The following is a 22981-nucleotide window of genomic DNA, read 5'->3' on the forward strand; positions in this document are numbered from 1 at the left end:
GAAGCTCTTCACTGAGCACTCCAGCAGAAAGAGCCCGAGGCAGGCCTCGCTTGCTTTCTGTGTCCTCTTGGAGAAGGAGCACCAGATTAAGCTTGTCAGAGACATGCCCCTTGCCAAGGTACCAGAGACACCTAGAGTGCGCCCATCACTGAGCAGGAGAGCAACCTCACAAAGAGGGACAAATTTTAAAACCTGGAGACTTTAATTCAGTCATAGTGTCTTGAGTTCCAGTACTGGGGATATGTCCTAATCTACTAGGAAAGAGTTTGGTTTGGTTTTTTTGCCAATGGGCATAAATAAAACTAAACTAACTACTACTAACTAGCCTAATGAGACCAAGATGTAAGTGTACGCTAAAAGGGTTCCATCTTGCTGCCATGGGCAGTAAGAAGGAATTGAAGGACAATTTTGCTTGCTCCACCCTTTATGCCCCAAAGGCACGTAGGGTGCAGGCACTGCCCCAAAGGACCCTGCGTGCCAGAAAGAATCTAGTCTTGCAGACATGGGGCACATGCACACCAGGAGTATTATCTACATGGACAGTCACCTTCAGCCCCCAACTAAAACCTCTCCAGCGCATCATCAAGGATCTACAACCTATCCTGAAGGATGATCCCTCACTCGACAGGCCAGTCCTCGCTTACAGACAGCCCCCCAACCTGAAGCAAATACTCACCAGCAACCACACACCACACAACAAAAACACTAACCCAAGAACCTATCCTTGCAACAAAACCTGTTGCCAACTCTGTCCACATATCTATTCAGGGGACACCAACATAGGACCTAATCACATCAGCCACATTATCAGAGGCTCATTCACCTGCACATCTACCAATGTGATATATACCATCATGTGCCAGGAATGTCCCTCTGCCATGTACATTGGCCAAACCGGACAGTCTCTACGCAAAAGAGTAAATGGACACAAATCAGACGTCAAGAATTATAACATTCAAAAACCAGTCGGAGAACACTTCAACCTCCCTGGTCACTCAATTACAGACCTCAAAGTTGCAATACTCCAACAAAAAAACAGACTCCAATGAGAAATTGCAGAATTGGAATTAATTTGCAAACTGGACACCATTAAATTAGGTTTGAATAAAGACTGGGAGTGGATGGGTCATTACACAAAGTAAAAACTATTTCCCCATGCTAATTTTTTCCCGTTACTTCACACCTTCTTGTCAACTGTTGGAAATGGGCCATCCTGATTATCACTATAAAAGTTTTTTTCCCTCCTGCTGATAATAGCCCACCTTAATTGATTACTCCCGTTATAGTTGGTATGGCAACACCCATTTTTTCATGTTCTCTGTGTATAGATATCTTCCGATTGTATTTTCCACTGCATGCATACGATGAAGTGGGTTTTAGCCCAAGAAAGCTTATGCTCAAATAAATTTGTTAGTCTCTAAGGTGCCACAAGTACTCCTCGTTCTTTTTGCTGATACAGACTAACACGGCTAACACTCTGAAACTTGAAAAAGAATGATGTTCCAGCAATAAACAGTGAATGGTTCCATTCTAAGCAGAGAATGATTATTTATAAACCATTCAAATTACACTATCCCTATTCTCCAAGGAAATCTAGTTCAAAGAGTGACTCTCTTATATGGCATGCTGAACTTGTTTAGGTTTTAAGAAAAAATAGAAATGCAACTCTTAAGAAATTTCAAGCTGCTATAAACCGCTTCATACCTTCGCCAGAAATGAGACTATGAACAATGAAATGTGTTTTAACAGAAACTCAACTTTTTCCAAATGTATAAACTAATAAAATCTGAAAGATACCAATTATTGACTAGGCTACTCAATACCAACTGTACATTTATATTTTGCTCTTCATCTTCATAGTGCTTTAGAAACCATTAACTAATAAAATAATGCTTTTCTTTGTTTCTTCTTATCCTACCTCCATAAGTACATTTTGTTACCCTGTATCTCCTTACAAGGACAAGGGATTTGTTGAGACAGTTTTACTTGCTGTTAATTGTTGGGCACAAGTAAGCAAACAAATGTAACAAAGTAATCCAGGTTCAATTCTGTACAACATTTATTGAACAGACATACTTCAAATCTAGTTGATATTTCACCCTTTAATCTTGCAATGCTAATTCAGGTAATTTGAGGTATTTACCTATTTAATTATGAACAAGCACAGATCAATGTTCTATGGCACTTACAGTGCTTTTTCTCTGAACCATGCAGAACATGACTGTCAAGGTGACAAGTCATTTTTCCCCTAATGGAAATATCCATTAGAAACATAAAATAATAAAATTAACAGAGCAGACAAGGGATAAACAACATAAAAATACTACCAAAAAAGTAATGGAGAGTTAGTTACATTATATATTACTAAAAATGTGCTATATCCCTTACAATCTAGATGCAAGAAATGCCACACTTCACTGTTCAAGTTCATACCTAGACTGTTTGAAACATACCATTTTTATAAATGTTCCACTATGACCTGTGAGAACAGAATAGTCTACAAAGACCTAAAGCTTCTGTGAGCTGGCTGTTAAGCTAGTCTGAAATATTCTTCATAAATGTTCAATCTGTTCACAATCTAGCTATCAATATGTTCAAAGAGGTTCCCTTCATTGCTTTATATTTGCTGTAAGTAGTGCAGGTGTTTTTTTAAATAATATGATGTGTAAAACATCATAGTTTCCCTATTCAATTTTATATTGGTGCCTGACCCAATGCAGAGAGCTGTAAAAGGGTATGATAGGGTGCTGAGTGAGAAGCACTTAATCAGCCCCTGCCACTCCAGCCCCAATCAAGGGGAATGGATTGGGGCTGGCTGGATAGCCCTGTGTCTGCCTGGTAACGGGCAGCACCTGCCAGCCTCATTAGCCAGGGCTATAAAGGTTCGGCGGAAGAGAAAGGCCAGGCACAGAGGGAGTTGGGAGCCTTGGTCTGTTGCTGGCCAGGCCTGCACTTGGCAAAGTTGTCTGCGAAACCTATGCATAGGTGGAAAGTGGTGGTGGTAAAACAACTTTAAATAAAGAACACTGGTGTTGCATCAAGCTGATGCGTTCCTGACTGAAGAGGGCAACAGGGTTCAAAACCAGAGGGGCCCAGGGTGCACTCTGTTACAAGGGGCTGCTACAGAACTGAGCAGGAAAGGTAAAACAATAACAGATATAATTTAGCTTTAGGTACACGCCTTCAAAGCAGCTAAGCGCACAATGGCTGGGCTATCAACTGAAGGAGCAGTTACCTAGCTGGCTGGCTCCATCCAGGCTAGAACTTTTCACTTTCTATCACTGAGATCAAAAGACTGTGACCAGTTAAAAAAGTGCTGCTGGCAGGAATTGAAGACATTTTTGGGGTGAGCTGGTCTTGGGTGCTGTCAGTGGGGGGAAAAATAAGCTGACAGGGGGATGCATTCAGAGACAAAGGGAAAAGGCTACAAGCAGTGTAGGCTGGTTTTCCCAACTCAGAGATGGGGAAATAAGCCAGACCCACCTGAGCTGTGGGTAGAGAGATTAAGCTTAGGCAAGGGAATATATATGTAAGGCCTCTTATTTTATATCTACTGATCTAAGTACTGTGTACCCTTTGGGCAAAATAAATCATGTTTTGTTTTGAAGAAGCTGATTCCATCTTATTGCAAGCGTACGCTGTCACAGGCTCCTAAAAGAGAAACCTTGCGGGGTCATACCCCAGTAGGACCTGCCGCATTAGTTAGGTTGATACCCAAGGGATCCTGGTGACAGTGGGCAAACTATGGAATTCCACCCCAGAAATGGTAAAGGCCAAAGGCCTGACACCTCTAGGTGGTGCTCTCACAAAGACTCCAAAGAACAGACAGAGGTACAGTTAGCCCAGTGACAGAACAAGACTCATCCTGTAATTATCTGTCTCTGTCAAGCTGCTAAAATTTCTAACTAAATACTGTGTTATTTAGACATCTATTAGATGACTTCCATAATGTTCTAGTTCTTTCAAAAGTACATATTGTTATTATTCAATAATCTTTAACCTTCTACATGATTATATTTATACTGCAGTTTCTAAATAAACCTAGTAAGTGAGCTATAAATAGATGAGATATCACTAAAGATATTCAATCAAATGGAAGTCTTCCATTATACTGGAGTATTCATATGATGTACATTCATGATTCTCCCCCCACCCCCACAAACAAAACCTATTACCACCTGGCTAAAATTGCTTCTTAGCTTTTTAGTAGCCAATGATAGTTCTGTTTGTATCATTTGAACAACAGTTTCCATGCTGCTGGCTGACCACTATTATTGATTTACATACTAGAGGAAAAGCTATTTGGGTAGTAGTGTTTTCTAGCTGATAAGCCATTGAATGGAAGCAATTAATAGGCTCTAAATTCAAACACTAGAGAAAAAAATATTTTTAAAATGAAATGCTTTTCAATTTTTGCTTCACACACATGTATTATGTGGTCAGACCACCAGCTGTTTTCAGACTCCCAAATAAGGGGAAATATGTGCTGCAATATCTAGGCACAAGAGTATATCCAGGAAACCACATGGCAGCCCTGACTAGGTAGATTTCCAAAAATCTGTCTAAGGGGGACAATGTCCCACCAATGACACACAAAAAAATAAAAATAAAAAAATAAAAATGGGGAGACGGAGGGGGAAGGGAGGGATTAAAATGTTAAATAAGGATTTGTGCCCTAATTTTTTTGTTTTTCTTACCTTAATTCAGGTGATTCGGCCCTCCCATATCGCTCCTGCCACTTCCCGATGCCTGAACTGGCTTTTCTGGAAGCAGTGCTTGTCTGTGACTGAGAAGAGGTGCTGTTTCTGGTGAGATAAATTTTCTAGGTCTTTCTTTTCTTGTGTCTCTACCTTTTCTGTTCTTTGAGCTCCTCTTCTCTTCCCTACTCCCATTTCCACTGTCATTCTTCCACTCCCTCCACCCAGCATATCATCTACTGTTAAAAGCTAGCAGGAGTTCTTATGTGAGACAAGAAGCTTTACTAGCAAATTTACAAACAACACTATTGCTGGCGCCTCATACTACACTGGGAATTTTTAACAAGTGACATCAGACTGGGATTGCAGTGCAATCCTACCACCTGAAATAATTTGTACCTAGTTAAAATTCTCTTATTTTAAGGGATAAGAACATCTAAAATAGTTTTTCCAAGTTTTTTCATTAACCCACTAATTTGCAATAAAAAAAGTCAGAGTAACCTTCCCTCACATACAAAAAGGGTGCAGGGAGGGTGGTGGTGGTGATGAGCTTTGTACCGCTGTTACTGTATTCTACCAAAAATGTTTTAAGTAGAAGCATGCATTGCAAATGATCCAAAACTAAGCTGTTTATAATAATTTATAAATATTTTTCTTTCAAAGTCTCATCTGACCACTTATAAGAAACATTGTTTTTGGCATGGCAACTTATAACTCAGTGTATCCTAAAATAGCAGACATCAAATACTAAAAAAAGTCAGCTTTGCCATTATAAGGACATGCAATTACAATGATTTAAACAAAGTTTATATATAATACAGACACACAATATACACACCTATTCTAAACATGTACTGATGGGGAAGGATGGATAGAAATATAAATGCTGGCATGCTGATTTGTGCTCTCTGTTGCCATGCAAGGGAACCAGGTTTGATTTCCAATCTCTACTCCCAACGATATCAAAAGTTGGGGAGTAAACTTGGCTCTTTAAGAAAAGGAGTGCATCTCCAATTGCTCAAGAATAACTCCTCTAATTAATAAACAATGTTTACTGATGTTAGTACCACTGGAAAATCAGAATATGGTAGCTGCAAGCTGAGACTCAAAGATAAGGGATGTGAGGGGAAATGAAAGTAGGCAGGGGAACACTAGGAAAGGGAAGAGGCATGGCATGAAATTTTAATTCCATCTGCAGCATGTCACAGGGATTTTCCTTACAAAGTAACAAATTCAATCTCAATACACACACATACAGTGCTTAAACTAAAACTGCACACTCATATAATATACATCCATAGAATATGCAATCCATATCTACACTACCAACATTTCCCACATATTTTAAGCTGAATGGATATATATTTTAAAAAGTCTAATTTAGTAGCAATTCATTAACACTATCTAAAGTATTTAAAATACCAATGCAATAATGGGCTGCGTTACACAAGGTATCATATCATGGAACAACAATGGTACTCTGCACAGTTCTAAAGCAATCACACCTGGAATACTGTGTTCAGTCTGGGAATCTCATTATCAATAGAGACAAGCTACAGGTAATTCAGATAAGAGAAATAAAAATTGTCAGGGGGCTGGAAGGATATATAAACGAGGAAAGTTTATTTATCCAAGAAACAGTATAACTTTTAAAGGTTGGTGGAGGGACTTGAAAATAACCTACCAACATCTCAACAGTGTAAGCCCCAAGCACAGCGAAGAACTATTTAGTTTAGTACAATGGAGTATAACTCAGAGCAACAGGAGGGGAACATTTTGGCTGAATATCAAGCAAGGATTTCTTTACAGAGAGATATATTTGCCTGTTAAACAGCCTTTCAAAAATATGATAGAAGCCCCCTTCTTTGGGATATTTAAAATTACTCCTGACATAGTACTAAAAAATGAATAGCAAAAAACCTTGAATTGGGGAAGAGTGGGACTGGATGATTCAATACATTTCCACTGCCATCATCTGTAACGTCTACGATACTATGATAAAATGCCTTCAGGTTTTTTGAGTTGCCAGCAGAATTGCTCTTCAGGACCATTTGATAACTAGAACAAAGTAGAGTCATGAACTCCAAAGACAGCCAAGTTCATAATCACAAACACAGTAAAGCTTAGAGTTGAAGGGAGAAGGACACAAGTAGTACATATTAAAGCCAGGGAGGTGTGGAACAATACTACAGTAATGAAGTTATTTCCTCCACTTTTAAGAAAAGTATGCTAAGTGTCAACCAAGTGCAAGAAAGCAAGAGATACCTTGCAGGGAGGGGACTAGATGCCAGGAGCCCCGAGATGTTTTTATTCTAGCTTTCCAACTCTAAATTTTGTTTATTTCGAAAAAATGTGTGTGTTAGTGCCCATACTGCAGTGTAAACAAGAGACATTTTGGTGGCTACTTTGGGAGCCAAATTAACTATGTAAAAAATACTATATGAGATACCAACATTGGGATTTTCATTGTTGTCCTGTTGGGTCCTATCACTTTTTCCTGGTCTGTCATCCTACCATTTCTTTTAGGAACATCACAGGAGTCGCATTGCATGCACAAACAGAAATGCTTCACTCAGAACTGGTGAAACTGAGTAAGATCATGCTTCCTTGCATATTTTTAACAAGTCAAAAAAAAATTTATTTTTACAACAGATCAAAACCTTTAAAAATAAAAAACTTTACAACAAGTTATGAAATTATGACTGTCCAACTGACCTGTTTGTCGGGATTCCTGATTTGAATAGTGGGGGAGGAGATGTAAACTCAGCTTTGGTCAATTGCACTGCCACCTCCTTCTCCATATTTCCAGTTCTGCCCTGCTGTACCTTCAAAATAATGTTTTCCTCATTAGCTCAGCCTCAGAAATTTAACAGTACCATCACTCGATACAACAATACACACTGGAAAGACAGACCACATGATTCACAACTTCAATAATATTAAAACTATTATTCTTGCACAGTTAATAAAATCCCACATTTTACAAGGAAGTGTTACTTGCAAGAAATTGTTTTTGACATTAAAAAAGGAAACTAAAGAGCTTCACATTTATCAATAAACATTTATAACTTTTTTAAGGCATATGACCAAGGACAATAAAATCTGGGTTAAATTAGTCTTCCTGCAGACTCTTATTTTGTAAAATAACATTTAGATTTAAAATATCAAAATTATTTTCAAAGATACTCATCAAGAAAACCAATGGAATGTAAAGTCTTCACATCAAAAACAAACTGCAAAACACGGTAAAAACATTCTCCATGTAATGAGACAGTAACTACAGCCTAATTAATTACTTCACTCTTGAAAGTCATACCAAGAATATTCAATTCATGTACTTTAACCATGCAGCTACTGGCATTTACAGTTTAGTAAGAAATATCAGAAATGTAGAAACATTTGTAAAGTACTGCAAGATTTTGTAGGATTTCTCTCTTATTAAGTACTTCTGATGCAAATACCTATAATACCTATTTTTCCCCACCGATTTTTCAGCTGACAGTGGCACAGTATATAAGCAAAATATCCTAAAGATTTTGTTAGGGAAATATGTGAGCACTATGAAAGAAACAGAAGCAGCAGCGATTCAGTAGTGGAATGGACATGCTAACTGGTGCTGGCGACACACATATGCCACCTCTTCAGAGACTCTCTTTGGAAAAGCAGTAGCAAAAGTGGAATTAGGAGCCAGAAAAAAACCTAAGACTTTTCTAAGTATACTGTATGAGATATACATTAGCCAATAAGTAGATCAAGAACCAACATTTTAAATGCAGAATCAGAAATATAACAACAAAAAGTCTTTCCTATGGTTTTTTAAACAATACACATACAACTTTCCAGTCCTTAACAGCTGTAAAACAATTTCCATTTATTAACAACATTTATTGGATGATTGTTTAGATACCAATATCTCAAAATATTATATGGGAATTTAGCTAAATCATGGTATACTTCCATATAGGCTCTGATCTTGTAACTTTTCACATGACAATGGACTGCAGAGCCTTTGCACAGCCCCAATGCCTTAAACAGAGCTCCACATAGGCACAGTAGTCCAACCTTAGAAGGTAAATTGTCTAACGCAAGGATTATGTCTTCCTTTACACATTTATGTACAAAACCTCAGAGATTTTCAGCACTTAAGTAATTAGTAGTGACAATAGACAATCTTGGATTCTTTAACCTCACAGGATATCAGCTTAAAGAGAAATCATTGTGGAGCTATTTCCGTATAGTAAAGTAATTTTGTATTCAACATTTTGTTGCCATGGTCACACTGGATTTTAAACAAATACTTTAACATTAGAAAATTTCTAATCAAACATGCAAAAGAGTGGCATAATTGTTCAAGTTTTCAGCCAGAATGTGTGTGTTGCTGTAGCTCACCGACCTTCCTTTTAACCAGAAATAAAAAAGCATAATAGCTAGAAAAATTGAATTAATAACTAATTATTACAGACTCTTCAGGTGAAGGATAAAATCCCTAAAGATTTCTACTGGCCCATCGATTCTGAAAAATGTGAAAATACTGCAAGATTTAATTTTGTTAATTACTTCAGGGCTAGTCTAAACCTACAATATGAAGGCAAATAATATGGCTTTTATAGTTTCAATGGAGAATTAAAAATGTTAACAAAATGATGAAATAAGCCTGTCCTTCATTACCCTGTTCAGCTTACTCTATTTTCTCATCATAACCAAATGTATGCCCTTTTATGTTTTAGACTCTTCAAATGATCAGCCATAGAATGCTATTTCAATAACTAAAACCATACATTTACAAAATTGTTTTGTCACATTCTAATTGTAATCAAAGCTCAAATATGAAGTCTAGAGTGGTTATGAACAAACTGTATTCAAATAAAAGCTATTGATCTTAAGTAATTCATTCATGGTTCCATTATGGGGAAATTAACAAGATTAATATTAAATGACAGATTCTGTACTAACCCAGACAGAAGTTATATTCTTCAAAGAAAAAGTGTCTTTGTCGTCAAACATCTATAGGAGATATGTACATATCCTCCTCTTTCCCAGAAAAGGCACGTAAATTGAAAGACTCGCATGGCAAACAATCTGTTGTGTTTAGATAATGAAAATACTTACCTAAACAGTGACAGATCACTAGCTCTTGCCCCCAGGCTGTCTTTCTATTAGAGCTTCAAACCGCAATCCCCAGACTCAAGTGAGGCAGCCTCTGAGTCAGACCACTTAAATCTCCCCCTACCAGGGCAAGCAGCAGGTCCAGAAGAGAGTCTGACCTTGTAATGGTTAGCTGCAATGGGAGACCACACTCCTTGCATTTCCTGAACTCTGCCATGATGAACATGGAGGAAAGAAAAGCTACAGAAACTACTGTAAAGAATATCCTCACTGAGACAGAGAAGAAAACTAGTGGACAATACAGCAATGTAGGAGTGAGAAATGGCACCCCAAAAGAAAAAAAACCTACCCTGACTACAATTGCTGTTTCTGTTACTGTAGCATGGAATAGAGAAACAGCAATGATCTGTTCTGAACTGGTTTTAATGAAGTTCAAGAATGAAATACTTACCACACATTATAACTCGACAACCAAAATAAAATGACTTTAGTATTTCAACTGAATCTACAGACTTATTTATATTAAAAGCAGTTTTAATATAAATTGATTAAAGAGTGACTTTAAAAAAAAGAGAAAACTGAAGTCAATGCTTCATGCCAGTCTACTGAAGATAAAAACAGGTAGCTAGGCTGTTTTTCTGTTAAAATACTGATATTTTCTTATTGCAGTTTGTCCTCATTTAGACAAATATCAGATGGAAAATAAAGCAGAGTACATCTAACTCACATCAGACAAGAGAAGAACTTAAAAGAAAAGACATCTTCACATTTCGGACTCATCAAGGATGAAGGGTACAAAACAAAGTAAAATAACTACAAGGCTGTGGAGTAAAATATCATGCCATAATCTCCAAAGCCTCTCCAGAACCTCTGCAGGAATTCTTTAACCTGCATAAACAAATGCACTATAACTAAAAAAATAAAACCACCACATAAAGCAAGTATAGTTTCACTTAGCAGTTGTTAGTGCACTAGGCCATTAACTCACATGCTTGCAGCAGTGATGACAAAACAAATAATTTTTTTTTAGTTCAGCAAGTTTGTGAGATACACTGAAAGTCACTGATGTAAGATGAGAGCTTAGAAAAATAGCTATGTCCACTTCAATCTTGCCTCTATCACTTGGAAGTGGTATGGGAAGCAATACTCAACAAAAATGAGAGCAACCAAGGAAAGTTTACTAAAATTCACCTTAAAAAGATTGTATCTGCCATCTTGAACCTCTGCACCTGGTGTTACTTCCATAGAATTGTCTTCGGCCTAAGTTAAATAACACATTGCCCATTAAGATACCACACAACTTTGAACTGATGGGCTACATCACGACTAACACATGGTCACAGCCTAGCAGTGCCACTATCCGCACAATGAAACAATAGAGAAAGATTCTGGGTGGCGGGAAAGGAAAGATAAGGTATGAACTTATTAACAATGATATTGTACCAGACAGAAGAGGTTTCTAACACACAAACAGTGACACAGCACCATAACAGCTTTATGGGAGGGAAGTGTTTACATATTATGGAATACCACAAAAATTTTATTAATTACCATAATTTTATTTGTAGTTGAGGTAACTGGTAAAATTTCAAGTCCCATTCGTATCCTCTTTTGTTTTTCACAGTAAGCTTTCCAGGTATCTTCATTAAACCCATAATTGAAATAATCTGAAAGATCAGCACCTTCAAACAGAAAAGCACAAATTCTAAGAATTAAGCATTATAACTCATCTTTCCTTTTCTATTTCTGCTTTGTTTATAGCAACAGAAAGAAGCAGAAATCAGGGAAAAGTCCCAATGTTAAGAATTATAAATTTCTTACACCAAATAATATGTACCCTTCTACAGTTCAATATATTTGATGTCTGTTCTGGTAATGCTATACATTCCAATTTTGCAGAGATCAGGCTTCAAATAATAATCAAAAAGTAATATGCCTCTTACATCTTTGTAAAGACATCATTTCCATCTTTAAAGCAATTTACAAAATACTCCAATGAACGGTTCAGAGGGATGAAAAGAATGCAAATACTGGACAAATCTGGCTCTACCATATGTATGGGGAGAGGGGTAAGCAGAAAACAATGAACACATGCAGAGACCCTACGAGTCAGTCTTCTCCTCAAAGTCTGTGGATGCCCCCTGCATGAATAAAATAGATCAGAGAATGGCTAGAGCCAAGGGGAAACCATTCTATGTAGCTTTTTCTGCTAGTAACATTACTTTCTGCTTTATCTCTGGTAGCACATGCAGGTATGGAGCCAATGGCAACAACCCCAGAGAACTTTGGATTTTCCAGTCATGGATCTCTCAGGATGTCCATGAATTTAGCTGGCATATGCTATGCCCCCTTCTCACCTCCCCTCCCTTTCCCACCCATTGACAGGTGTTTGCAGTGGATACCCTGGAACTCCATGTTGGTTAATACAGTCTCATCAAAGTAACTCGTCTCCCTTTACAGGTTTTTCAAGTAGGACTGGTTGATTTAGCTCATTAATTGTACAATTAAACATTAGTACAATTGTGTATATTACTTCCATTTGTAGGGCGTTACCACTAAATTAATCTGCTATGGGTAAAAACTATCGAAAGTAATCTATTAAATATACCTGTATTTCAACTGATGTGTACATTATTATGCAATAAGAATGTCATGCAGAAATATTACCTGGTTTTCGCCAAGGTTTATCCTCAAAAGAATCTAAATCGACTTCCAGCAGTGGAACACCATTAATACTTCCTGGTGCATCAAGATCCACTCCTTTGACTTTTGCACCTATAAAGAAAAGTAACAAAAATCATAAAATCCCTTTTACAGAGATAAGTTAATAAATGCAACACTTTTCATGTGACTTTTCTAAAATTAAAATTTTATTTTTGACAAGTTATTCAGCACTAGAGTGCTAGGCATTTTACAGACAAGTAAGAAGAAAGCATCCTTACCCCAAAGAGCTTGTAATCTAAATGAAATAATTTTCTTTACTATCTTAAACACATTTTATCCTTCCAACTTACCTATAGTAAATTAATAGCAACTACATGGTCTGCAATTAATTTCTGTAGACTTTAACTACTGTACATGCTCATAAAACAGTAGTTTTATACATGTGTTTGTTTTATCTGAAATTTCAAATAACATAATTGCTGTTTTGAGGACTGGTTTTAGAGGCATCACAGTTATTTCTTGTTTCCAATAAACTTAAGTGTATGACATGAAAAAAGTCCCTGTGAAACACAAATCCTCCTCTCAGGCAACCCCTGCCCCAAAACCAAAAGGTCAGGGTACAGACCATCTGAACAGCCACATGCTGAAACCCTTCTACTGCAATCTGACCTGTGCTCTATGCATGCACTCACAGAGCAGTCTCCAATTATGGCTTCTCTGTGCCCTGCCCTCGCCTTGAAGTGGCACCACACCTTTTCCACTGCACTTAGGACATCACGTGCCCCTTCCACATTCAAGAAGATATCATCCAAAGCTTTACATATAGTAGTATTTTATAACAAAATGCAAGTGTATATTGGATCTTAAATTTTATATATAGATAGATAGATAGATAGATAGATAGATATTTCTGCCATGTAATTTGACTCACTAATCTGTGCAGATCGATCGTAATTATTTTGTAGTGCCATAGATATACATGGTACTTTACAGACAGTTAAAAAAAAATTTCTTCTCCAAGCAGTATACCATCTAAATTAGACATATAACAAGGGAAGACAATGGTCCAAGTCATGACACCTGTTATGCATCTTGTTAACTCATATTATCTGAGTAGTTATAGCTCATTCATCACTGCTGGAATGCAAACAGAATTTTTACGAGAGAGCTGAGAGAGTGCAATAGTAGAAATCAGCAACAGAGGCTAACCAAGTGTTAACCCTTTAAGCGCCTTATGGTATAGATGGTAAATACAAAGGCAAAGTTTCTCCAGGGACTTCTGCTGTACAATTGATAATATACTATATTATTTTAAATTATTTGTATTACCTTAAATGTTAGGATTAAATTATACATAATGCATCTATACAATTTTTACGGCCCTAATTCTGAACATATCGGTGGATCTAAATACAGCATTGGTCCCAAAACTTTTCAGGGTTGTGTCCCCTCTTACCCCCATCCACTCCACTTCCCCCCCAGGGGCTGAGGCTAAGGGTGGGGCCAGGGCTGTGGACAGGGCTGGAGCAGAGTTAGGAACGGAGAGGGTCTGGGTAGTGCTCCCTCCCCGCTCCCCATGGGAGCTGGCCCGGGCCTCACCCCTCCAAACGTTCCTCCGTGTTCCCTTAGGGGGGCACACCCCTCAGTTTGGGGGTCTCTGCACTAAAAGCTAATGGGCTAAAATGTTAAAGATTTTATATTTGTCTAATTCACTAACACTGTGCAGAAACTTTATGCAAAAATTGTTATAAAAACAGAGTATGTGCTACTACTACAGATTAATACATTTGTTACATTTTCTATTAATATAAATGTGTAAACATTTTTTTACCAGATGATCCATAAACTCGACCTCCTGTCTTGATGTTGAGATTCACAGGAGCTGTTCCATAGCTTCAACAAATTAACAAAACTGAATTAGGTAGAGAAAACTGATAAAAATGGTTAGCTATATCCAGAAACAAGAAGAGGCCCTAGACTTGATTGTCAGTCTGAATCTCTAGCTCTCCAAACTAACAACACAGAAGTAGAGAGATCAGTCTAGGAGCAAGAGAATGCATCGCTCCAACACTCAATAGCAATTTCTCCAATTAATAAATGGCACTGAAATCTCAATCACACTTTGGGTGCTGAAAGCATAGTGCCCATGACATAGCCTCAAGAATGGACAGGACCAAAAAAAGAAAAAGAAAAAAAAAGGGCTCACTTAGGGATACAGAGGATGCCAGGGGACTAGGACTGGAGAACACTTTAGATAAAGAGTCTCTGTTGTTTCAATATTATCATTTAATCTGTACTGAAGCAGGAAGAGCAAGCATTTATCAAAACTGACTGAAAGGTTACTGTAGTTTCAATAAGTACATACCCTTGTGGCTTTTGCTGAAAATGCTATTTTGTACCATCTCAAATACTCCTCAGTAAATTAAACAAATATCTCATACTTTTACATTAACAGAGAACAAAAATTAGGCCAATAGAACTTTCTTCACAGATAACAGATTTTGAGCTTCCAGTGCATATATAAACATGCATTAACTATAAACAAGACACTACACTACTCTAGTAATAGAGTGCTGTCACTTGAAAAGGCCCAGTACTGGTGTTGTAACTCTGGACACCAAGGAACAAATTCTACCCCAGGATGTGTGCAAGTGGCTCATCCCCACAGGTAGTATTTGCCCCTAAACATAGTGAGGGCACTTTTATTAGAATCATAGACTTTAAGGTCAGAAGGGACCATTATGATCATCTTGTCTGACCTCCTGCATAACACAGGCTAAAGAATCTCACCCACCCACTCCTGTATTAAACCTGTGTCTGAGCCATTAAAACCCATGATTTGAGGACTTCAAAGACTTCAAGGTGAAGAGAATCTTCCAGATAATCTTGGTAAGTAAAAGGAAGGGTACAATTTCCTGTTTAACTACCCTGCAACATCTTTCTCGTTCCAGTTCTCTTCCTAAATAAAAGAAATTTTCATTGCAATAATGCAAGACTGACAAATAGCACTTTTCTTCTGGTATGACATGCTAGATCAGTATATGACTTTGCTGAGAAAATTTTATAGTTTCTTACCAATGGCCAAAACTAAATATTATACATGGAGACAATTTAAGCTTGTAAAATAACTTACTGTATTAAAGTTTATTTAAACTAAAACTGAATTAATTTTAAAATCTTTTTCCCGTGCATAAAAGCAGGAGTGGGTGACAAATTCATTGTATAACCTTGTTCTGGAAGGGCTTTTTAGAAAAAATGGTCATTTTATTTAAAATTCCTTGTACTCAGTTTAATAAGCTTTAGTATAATATGCTAATAAACCTATGTACTCAGGGTAAGAGGGGCACTCTGCCCATTAAAAATGTAATCCTAACCTTCCTCCCTATCTTTTTTTCCCGCCCCCCCAGGTTCTCCTTATCCAAGGGTGACCAGCTCCAGAGCATGCAGTATATGCTGTTGAAATGACAATCAATCACAAATATTGATGACAGAGTTGGCATTTTTTAATATTGCCCAGTTTTGCAAATTTTGTTATTTTAAGATATGAAATACTTAAAGCTCTGGAATATTGAACACTTTGCAAAACTGAAGAATATACAACATAATTTTAAAGTTAAGACTGTGTACATAAGACTGTTAAGATAGTGTACATAACCCAGTAAATTATGTCTAGAAAATGTACTACTGCAGCACATTCAGCATTAAACCCTACTAGCTCTATTCCTGTAAATAGTCAACTGGACTACACATGTGAGAAAAGCAAGTAGAATTTGGCTCAGTATTATCATAGGCATTAGATTAACAGAATTTTATTCTACACATGAACAGCAACCCTAAAGCAGACTTTCCATTCTTTAATGGTGCTTTTCCTTCAGAATCCTTTTAAATACATAATTCACTTGGAAAATTGTATTCCATAATTTTAAGTGAACTTAGTTCACTTTAAAGTTGTTGGGGTAGTAGAAAATGAAAATGAAGTCCTCTATTCACAGGGGAAAAAATACAAGACAGTGATAATGCAAGTTTTTCTACACAGCCCAACCATATGCCTGAGCCCTAACTTTGAGGGGTCATCTCTAAGGACTGCCAGTTCAATCCTGAAGTCCACTAAATCCTCTATGAACATCATAAAAATGCCAGCTATGATGGTGTTTTAATATGCATCTCATCCACTAGAAACTGGACTGAGAACAAACATATTTAATGTTCTCTTTGTGCATAATACTTTCCAGTTTGCAAAGGAAAAGTCAATATATCATAAATATTAACCTAAAATTCTAATTCGGTTATACTGCCACTTAATTACAACTGTAAGTCTCAGCCACCATACGTTTTTGCAATGCAACTGTTTTTCCAGGTTGGATAAAAATCAATGATTTTTAAAATAAAATAAATAAATAAAATCCGATTTTTTTAATTTAAATCTGATTTTTTTGATAAAATGCTTTTTGAGGAAAAAAAACTATCTAAAGATAGTTTGAATTAAGATACATTATAACTCAAAGATATCTAATCCCTATTCCATAATGATAAATTCTAATTCTATAGTATGAGACAATATATTCATGTAATGTTTAAGAAAAGTTTTGTAAATGAGTTCCAATAGTTCAACCCCAATCTTATGGGGTTCCAGGGGCTTCTGTATAGATTATTTAGGTTAACCTTTCTATCTACCCAATGGGACTCAGTGCTTAGTCTAGAACAGGGGTGGGCAAACTTTTTGGGCCAACGGCCACATCTGGGTATGGAAATTGTATGGTGGGCCATAAATGGTCACGAAATTGGGGGTTGGGGCGCGGAAGGGAGTGAGGGCTTTGGCTGGGGGTGCAGGTTCTGGAGTGGGGCTGGGGATGAGGGGTTTGGGGTGCAAGAGGGTGCTCCGGACTGGGACCGAGGGGTTCGGACGGCGGGAGGGGGATCAGAGCTCGGGCAGGGAGTTGGGGCACAGGAGGAGGTCAGGGGTGCAAGCTCCAGGCGGCACTTACCTCAAGCAGCTCCCGGAAGCAGCAGTATGTCCTCCCTCCAGCTCCTATGCGGAGGCACAGCCAGGCGGCTCTGCGCGCTGCCCCATCTGCAGGTGCTGCCCCTGCAGCTCCCATTGGCCACAGCTGCTGGCCAATGGGAGCTGCGGGGGCAGTGTGTGGAGCCCCCTGGCTGCCCCTATGCATAGCGTGGAGGGGGGACATGCCACTGCTTCCAGGAGCCGCGTGGAGCCCTGGCGTGGAGCAAGGCAAGCCCCGGATTCTGCTCCCCAGCTGGAGCTCGAAGGCCAGATTAAAAATGCCTGAAGGGCCGGATGCAGCCCCCGGGCTATAGTTTGCCCACCCCGGTCTAGAAGATACCATCAGAGATGTTTAGTTTTGCAGTTCTCAAACTGTGGATTTGTGTCTCCAGAGATAACATGCTTGTTAATAGCAAAAATGGTTTTAAATAAATAAATAGAGGTGAGAAATAACAGACCTCAACCCTATTGTCCCTCTGCAAATTTGTGTACACAGAGTCAATCCCTTACCCCTCTCTAAAAGTGCAAAGTTTCAAAAAGTTCAATGAATAGAAGATTGTTGGGGGTGGAATAGATCTGGACAAGGAGAAGAAGTCTGAAGATAAATGTGAGACGGGAGGGTGAGCAGCATATTCCGGAAGTCTTGAGGTATTTCTGAGTGTAGCCTTCATTGATTTGAGATCTACCATACCATTCTCTAACTAGGGAAAACCTATAATGGCAGCAGGCCATAAAAGAGACCCAGTTTTTAAATCAAATCCACCCTGGGTTTTTCAGAAACTGAAAGTGAAAATGTAACCCATCTGCTGGTTCTTCCTTGCAGAAATTTTATTTTACAGTTTTCTGTTTTCAGATCAATTTGATAATTAAATTTTAATTGGTTAATCAGATGAAAAGGCTAAATAGAAGCACACAGAACAAATTAGTTGTCATCTATTTCAAGCATTATACTTGCTGAAAGGTCTGAGTCAAACACTTAATATTCAGGTACTGAAAATAACTTACCCATACTGTGGAGCTCCTGTTTTAATATCTCCTATGGTGACATGAACATCATCCTCATCATCATCGCTGTCACTGTCACTGTCATCCTCAGCCTCTGTCACCTTCTTCAACAAAAACAGACAAAAGGTACAATCAGATATTTACCTAAAATATCATAGACTTAAGCATCCATTCCAGAGAACTTTGATAGAAAAACTAATTAACATTAACACATTAATTTATACTTTTTGGCTTACAGCTGGCATTTACTGCTTAGCACAACAGGGTCCTACCAGGAAAACTGAACTTATCCATTTAGTTTATGTTAACATTGATGATATCTGGATGCAAAGGGGTGATAAGACTTAAGTATCTTGAATGTCAACATACTATTTGTGAAATGTAACATTTTGCAAAGTAAAGAAAAACTGGCTTTGGCTACTCAAGACCGCAGTTTATCTACCTAGTCCATAACAGTTCAGCTCTACTATCATCTGCTCAACACGGAAAGAACATAAAAATACGAGAGACCAAGTTCAGTGCATCTTTAAATACACATTCACAGCAAATCAAATACGAATATATACAAATGCTGGTAAAAACAATGTTCAGGTACATGAAATTCAGCAATCACCACAAACATCACAAATTTTCATTAAATAATTTACATAAACAATTTCTTTTCTCTATAGCTGGGTGACTACTACTCATCAAATAACTTAGTCAATGTATACCAATAATAGTCCTTGAATAAGTTATTTGATTTTTTTTCTGTTACTCAAGAATTTATAACATTAAGGCATGCTTTTTTAGACTGCTGTTGACCCTATATGTATACCCTTCCTATTCCCCCTTTTCCCTTGATAACCCTAATTTTATTAAAATGTCTTAATATACAGTTCTTCCGTGAGGCATATAAGTTAACTGCCTGGAGATGCAAAAGGGGGAAGGGGCAGACGGTATTAGAAATTAATATTAACATGCACAGACATTTAAAATATTATACTAATTAGTTATCTCCATGTATCCAAAATATTAAAACTACTGTTCATTTACAAAATCAGAATTATCCCACCAAAAAAACTAATAGTAATTAGCATTTACACAGTACTTTTAATCAGACAACCACAAAACACTTTCCAAACATTAGATAAGCTTCAACATCCCTGTTAGACCTGTCATTGTTAGACCCATTTTAAAGGTAATTCTTAGTGAGAGGTTAACCCATGAGACATGCACAAGGTCACACAATAAGTACTGTTTTGGGTGTTAAGAAATTTCTGGCAAGTACTGCGCATAAAAAATGAATTGAAAATTAGTCAAATAAAGTGACAGAACTTACAAACTAACATGTAAAGTCAGTTACTTTAGCGAAGTTCTTTAGTCACTGAAATTATCATTGCCCCATTTGAAAGCAAAGCATACCAACGAATATGTCTAATATAAATTTAAAATTACCGTTTTCACTACACCATTTTCAGCAGCTTCCTCTTCAATTGCAGAAGGTGGTGGAGCACTTAAAAACAGGAATGCAAGCTAGTTACTATGTGTACCTACATGTTACAGTGAAAAAGCACTGATACAGTATTTTGAAGTATAGCCAATGTCCCAGCAGTCTTTTACATGACTGCTAAGCAAAAATATTCTAAGAGATAGTGTAAAGTTGACATTAAGTTATCAGGTGACAAATTATGCGAACTAGATATTTTCAGAGTACTGTATTTTCAATTTTTCACCATGTTTGGATCCTGCACCTATTGAAGTCATAAAGGAGCTTTTTCATTGAGTATATTGGGAGCAGGATTTGGTCCTTAGCATGCAAAAATGAGGACTCATATTTTACAATGACTAGGTTGTTTAGACACGTCTTCCATTAAAATGATGAAAGACATGTGCCTAAACATCCAAGAATGCTTCAAAAAAAAAAAAAAAATCTCTATCAAGGTTTCTCTCTTTTTTTTTATCTGGCACAATAGTATAAGATATTTTAGATACAACATTTGATTAGCCTTTAAATTTGTTGTAACCTGATTTGTAATGTCCACCAGTTTTGAAAATACTGTTTGTTTTTTAAGTCATTGTGGCACTCTGAAATTTATAAAAACAAGTTAACTCAATAGCCAGTGTTTTGTTGCTTCTGAGACAGCAAAAACTGACTACTAAACTTAATTTCTAACACTGTGTTGATATCCTTGTTTACATTGCTTAACAAACAAAACAACAATGACCAATGCTCCTTAACTGAAAAGGAGAATATTGGTACTTAAAATTATTTCCTCAAGCCCCTAGATGGGATCTGTAGTCCCAGCTTCTTTCTGGATGGGCAATCAGACAAGAAAACAAATTCAGTACTAATTTCAATTGGCAACACTCCCAATGCTTCAAGTTGCACCGGCTCGTTACCAGGGCTGGTTCTGGGATTCAAACCTAGGTGTTTCACATCACTGTTTACTAGGATGACACACTGGCTATTGTCAAGTTCAAAAACAATCACTGAATTTCATGTTTTTGAATTATGCTGGAATTACAAGAATGGAGACTAAAGCATCAGTAGTAGTACAACCTTCCCCACTCTGTCCCAACCTGAAATAGGCCAATTTAGGAGTTAGGAGGTAGCTTAGTATCCATTCAATACACTGCCAATAATGATGCCAATTATTGTCAATCAGGACCATTTGTTCTGTGGTCAGGTGTGGTACTATTGACTTAAAAACGGCAGGAACCAACTCATTTAACAGCTGATCATTTTAACTGCCACATAGCCAATATTCTAAAAAGAAAACAGATTTTCCAGTGTGACTTTAATTATGAGATCACTACAAAGCCTTAAAAATTAACCAATACATCAAAGAACTAGTCCAGCACATTTTATTACTATGGTAAATACAATTTAAAAAGTTTATTTGTCACAGAGGCTGGTTCAATAAACATGAAAATATTTTTCATTAGACATGCTCAAGTACAGTGAATCTCGGAGAATGCAGGTACATTATTAACTTTCTCATGGCTCCGTGTTCTTTCAGTATTTCTTTTCATCACCAGTTGTACTCAAATGTGACAAAGCACTTTTACAGCACACCTAACTAAGCAAACTAGCACGATACCAATTTTGACAAAAGTTGTAGAAATGGAGCTGGTGGCAGCAAGATTAGGAAATCAAACAACTACACTGAAGGCTAGATTCACAAGGGGGACTTAAGCCCCCTGCCACCTAGTGGAATTCATAAGCCCGAGTTAGCTCCCCATACAATGCATAGGGAGAGTTAGGTGCCACAAAAAAGGGATTCACAGAAGTCAGCATGCTTGGTGGAGAGCTGCCTAAGCTAACCAGTACGAAATGATGAGCGGGTGAGGCCTAAATACTACCCTTCAAAGGTGATTAGGCAGCAGCTGAGCAGCAGTTTAGTGAATGCCAGTGGCACGTAAACGTTGGACTTTGGTACCTAAGCCCTTTGTGAATCTAACCCCAAGGGTCTGAAAACCTAGAAAAGAAGAAAAGCTCATGGGCATAGCAATGAAACACTATGGGGAAGAAGAATCTGGAGATTATCTACAGAAGATACTAGAAAATCAGAAGACAACAAGATAGTGTAATATCCACCATCAATATCAGAAGACTCACTAATATGAAAGTAGTATTAGAAAATAGATTGAAACAAAAGGAATTATTTCATTATAAGAAATTTGTTTCAATTTTCATTGACTCCTGTCCACAAATATGACCCCGTGGACAGCAAAACTGGATTCAAATATTTACAAGAAGTAGATACAGTGGAACATGATCATAATTGATCATATATAATGATTCTACTTCTGTATGAAGGGAGTATGCAAGTCCAAAATTGCTTGAGTGCATTTTAGTGGACTTTCATTCTTCTTAAAATAAAGCTTCGCTCCATTAGAACTGAATCCACTGTTGAATACAGAAGTCATTATATAATAGACAGATGTAAAGCATTGAATTTTAAAGGGATCATCTCTACTCCACCATTGCCCTCTGGGGGGAGGGGTAAAAAAAATCCAGTCTTGATGCAGTTGCTCCAGAGAATTCAGAAAAAAAAAAAAAGGCCAGTCTTGCAATAGTTGTTTCCAGCAGGGAATAAAGTACTTGCTACAGCTACTCCACATTGTGGCCTTGATGACACTGAAAATTGTTAGCAATTATTCCACCATTGGTTAAACACCAGTGCAGCCTCGGCATCAGTGTTAGCAAAGGTGGAAAAGGTAGAATATATTGGTGTAGGCCTTTTTAATACTGTCATCTAACCCTGCTCTGAGCTAGTTACTATGGGTGACTACACCGCTACCTCAATATAATGCTACCCGATATAACACGAATTCGGATATAACGTGGTAAAGCAGTGCTCCGGGGGGGCGGGGCTGCGCACTCCGGTGGATCAAAGCAAGTTCCATATAATGCGGTTTCACCTATAACATGGTAAGATTTTTTGGCTCCCGAGGACAGCGTTATATCGAGGTAGAGGTGTAGAAGCAGGCTTGGAAGGATTAGATTTTTTAATTGGTACAT

The 22981-nt window shown here is 37.6% G+C and overlaps 1 protein-coding gene across 8 annotated transcripts in view; it reads right to left on the reverse strand.

Annotated features, from left to right (window-relative positions):
• The window catches only part of FIP1L1 (factor interacting with PAPOLA and CPSF1), a 79956-nt gene that overhangs the window by 52899 nt on the left and 4076 nt on the right, over window positions 1-22981 (reverse strand). The window contains exons 3-11 of one of the 8 annotated variants that reach the window (XM_026647934.2): window positions 19912-19969; window positions 18475-18575; window positions 14299-14360; window positions 12471-12578; window positions 11355-11485; window positions 10995-11063; window positions 7413-7522; window positions 6618-6755; window positions 4698-4805 (exon numbers count right to left, since the gene is read on the reverse strand). In XM_026647934.2, the coding sequence (XP_026503719.1) occupies window positions 4698-4805; window positions 6618-6755; window positions 7413-7522; window positions 10995-11063; window positions 11355-11485; window positions 12471-12578; window positions 14299-14360; window positions 18475-18575; window positions 19912-19969 (885 nt within the window). Of the gene's footprint in view, window positions 1-4697; window positions 4806-6617; window positions 6756-7412; window positions 7523-10994; window positions 11064-11354; window positions 11486-12470; window positions 12579-14298; window positions 14361-18474; window positions 18579-19911; window positions 19970-22981 lie in introns of all 8 variants that reach the window. The other 7 variants (XM_026647933.2, XM_026647936.2, XM_026647935.2 and 4 more) reach the window with 7 other exon arrangements.

The sequence above is a fragment of the Terrapene carolina genome, unplaced genomic scaffold, assembly GCF_002925995.2.
Source record: "Terrapene carolina triunguis isolate 2854851 unplaced genomic scaffold, T_m_triunguis-2.0 Scaffold66, whole genome shotgun sequence".
Lineage (NCBI taxonomy): Eukaryota > Metazoa > Chordata > Testudines > Emydidae > Terrapene > Terrapene triunguis.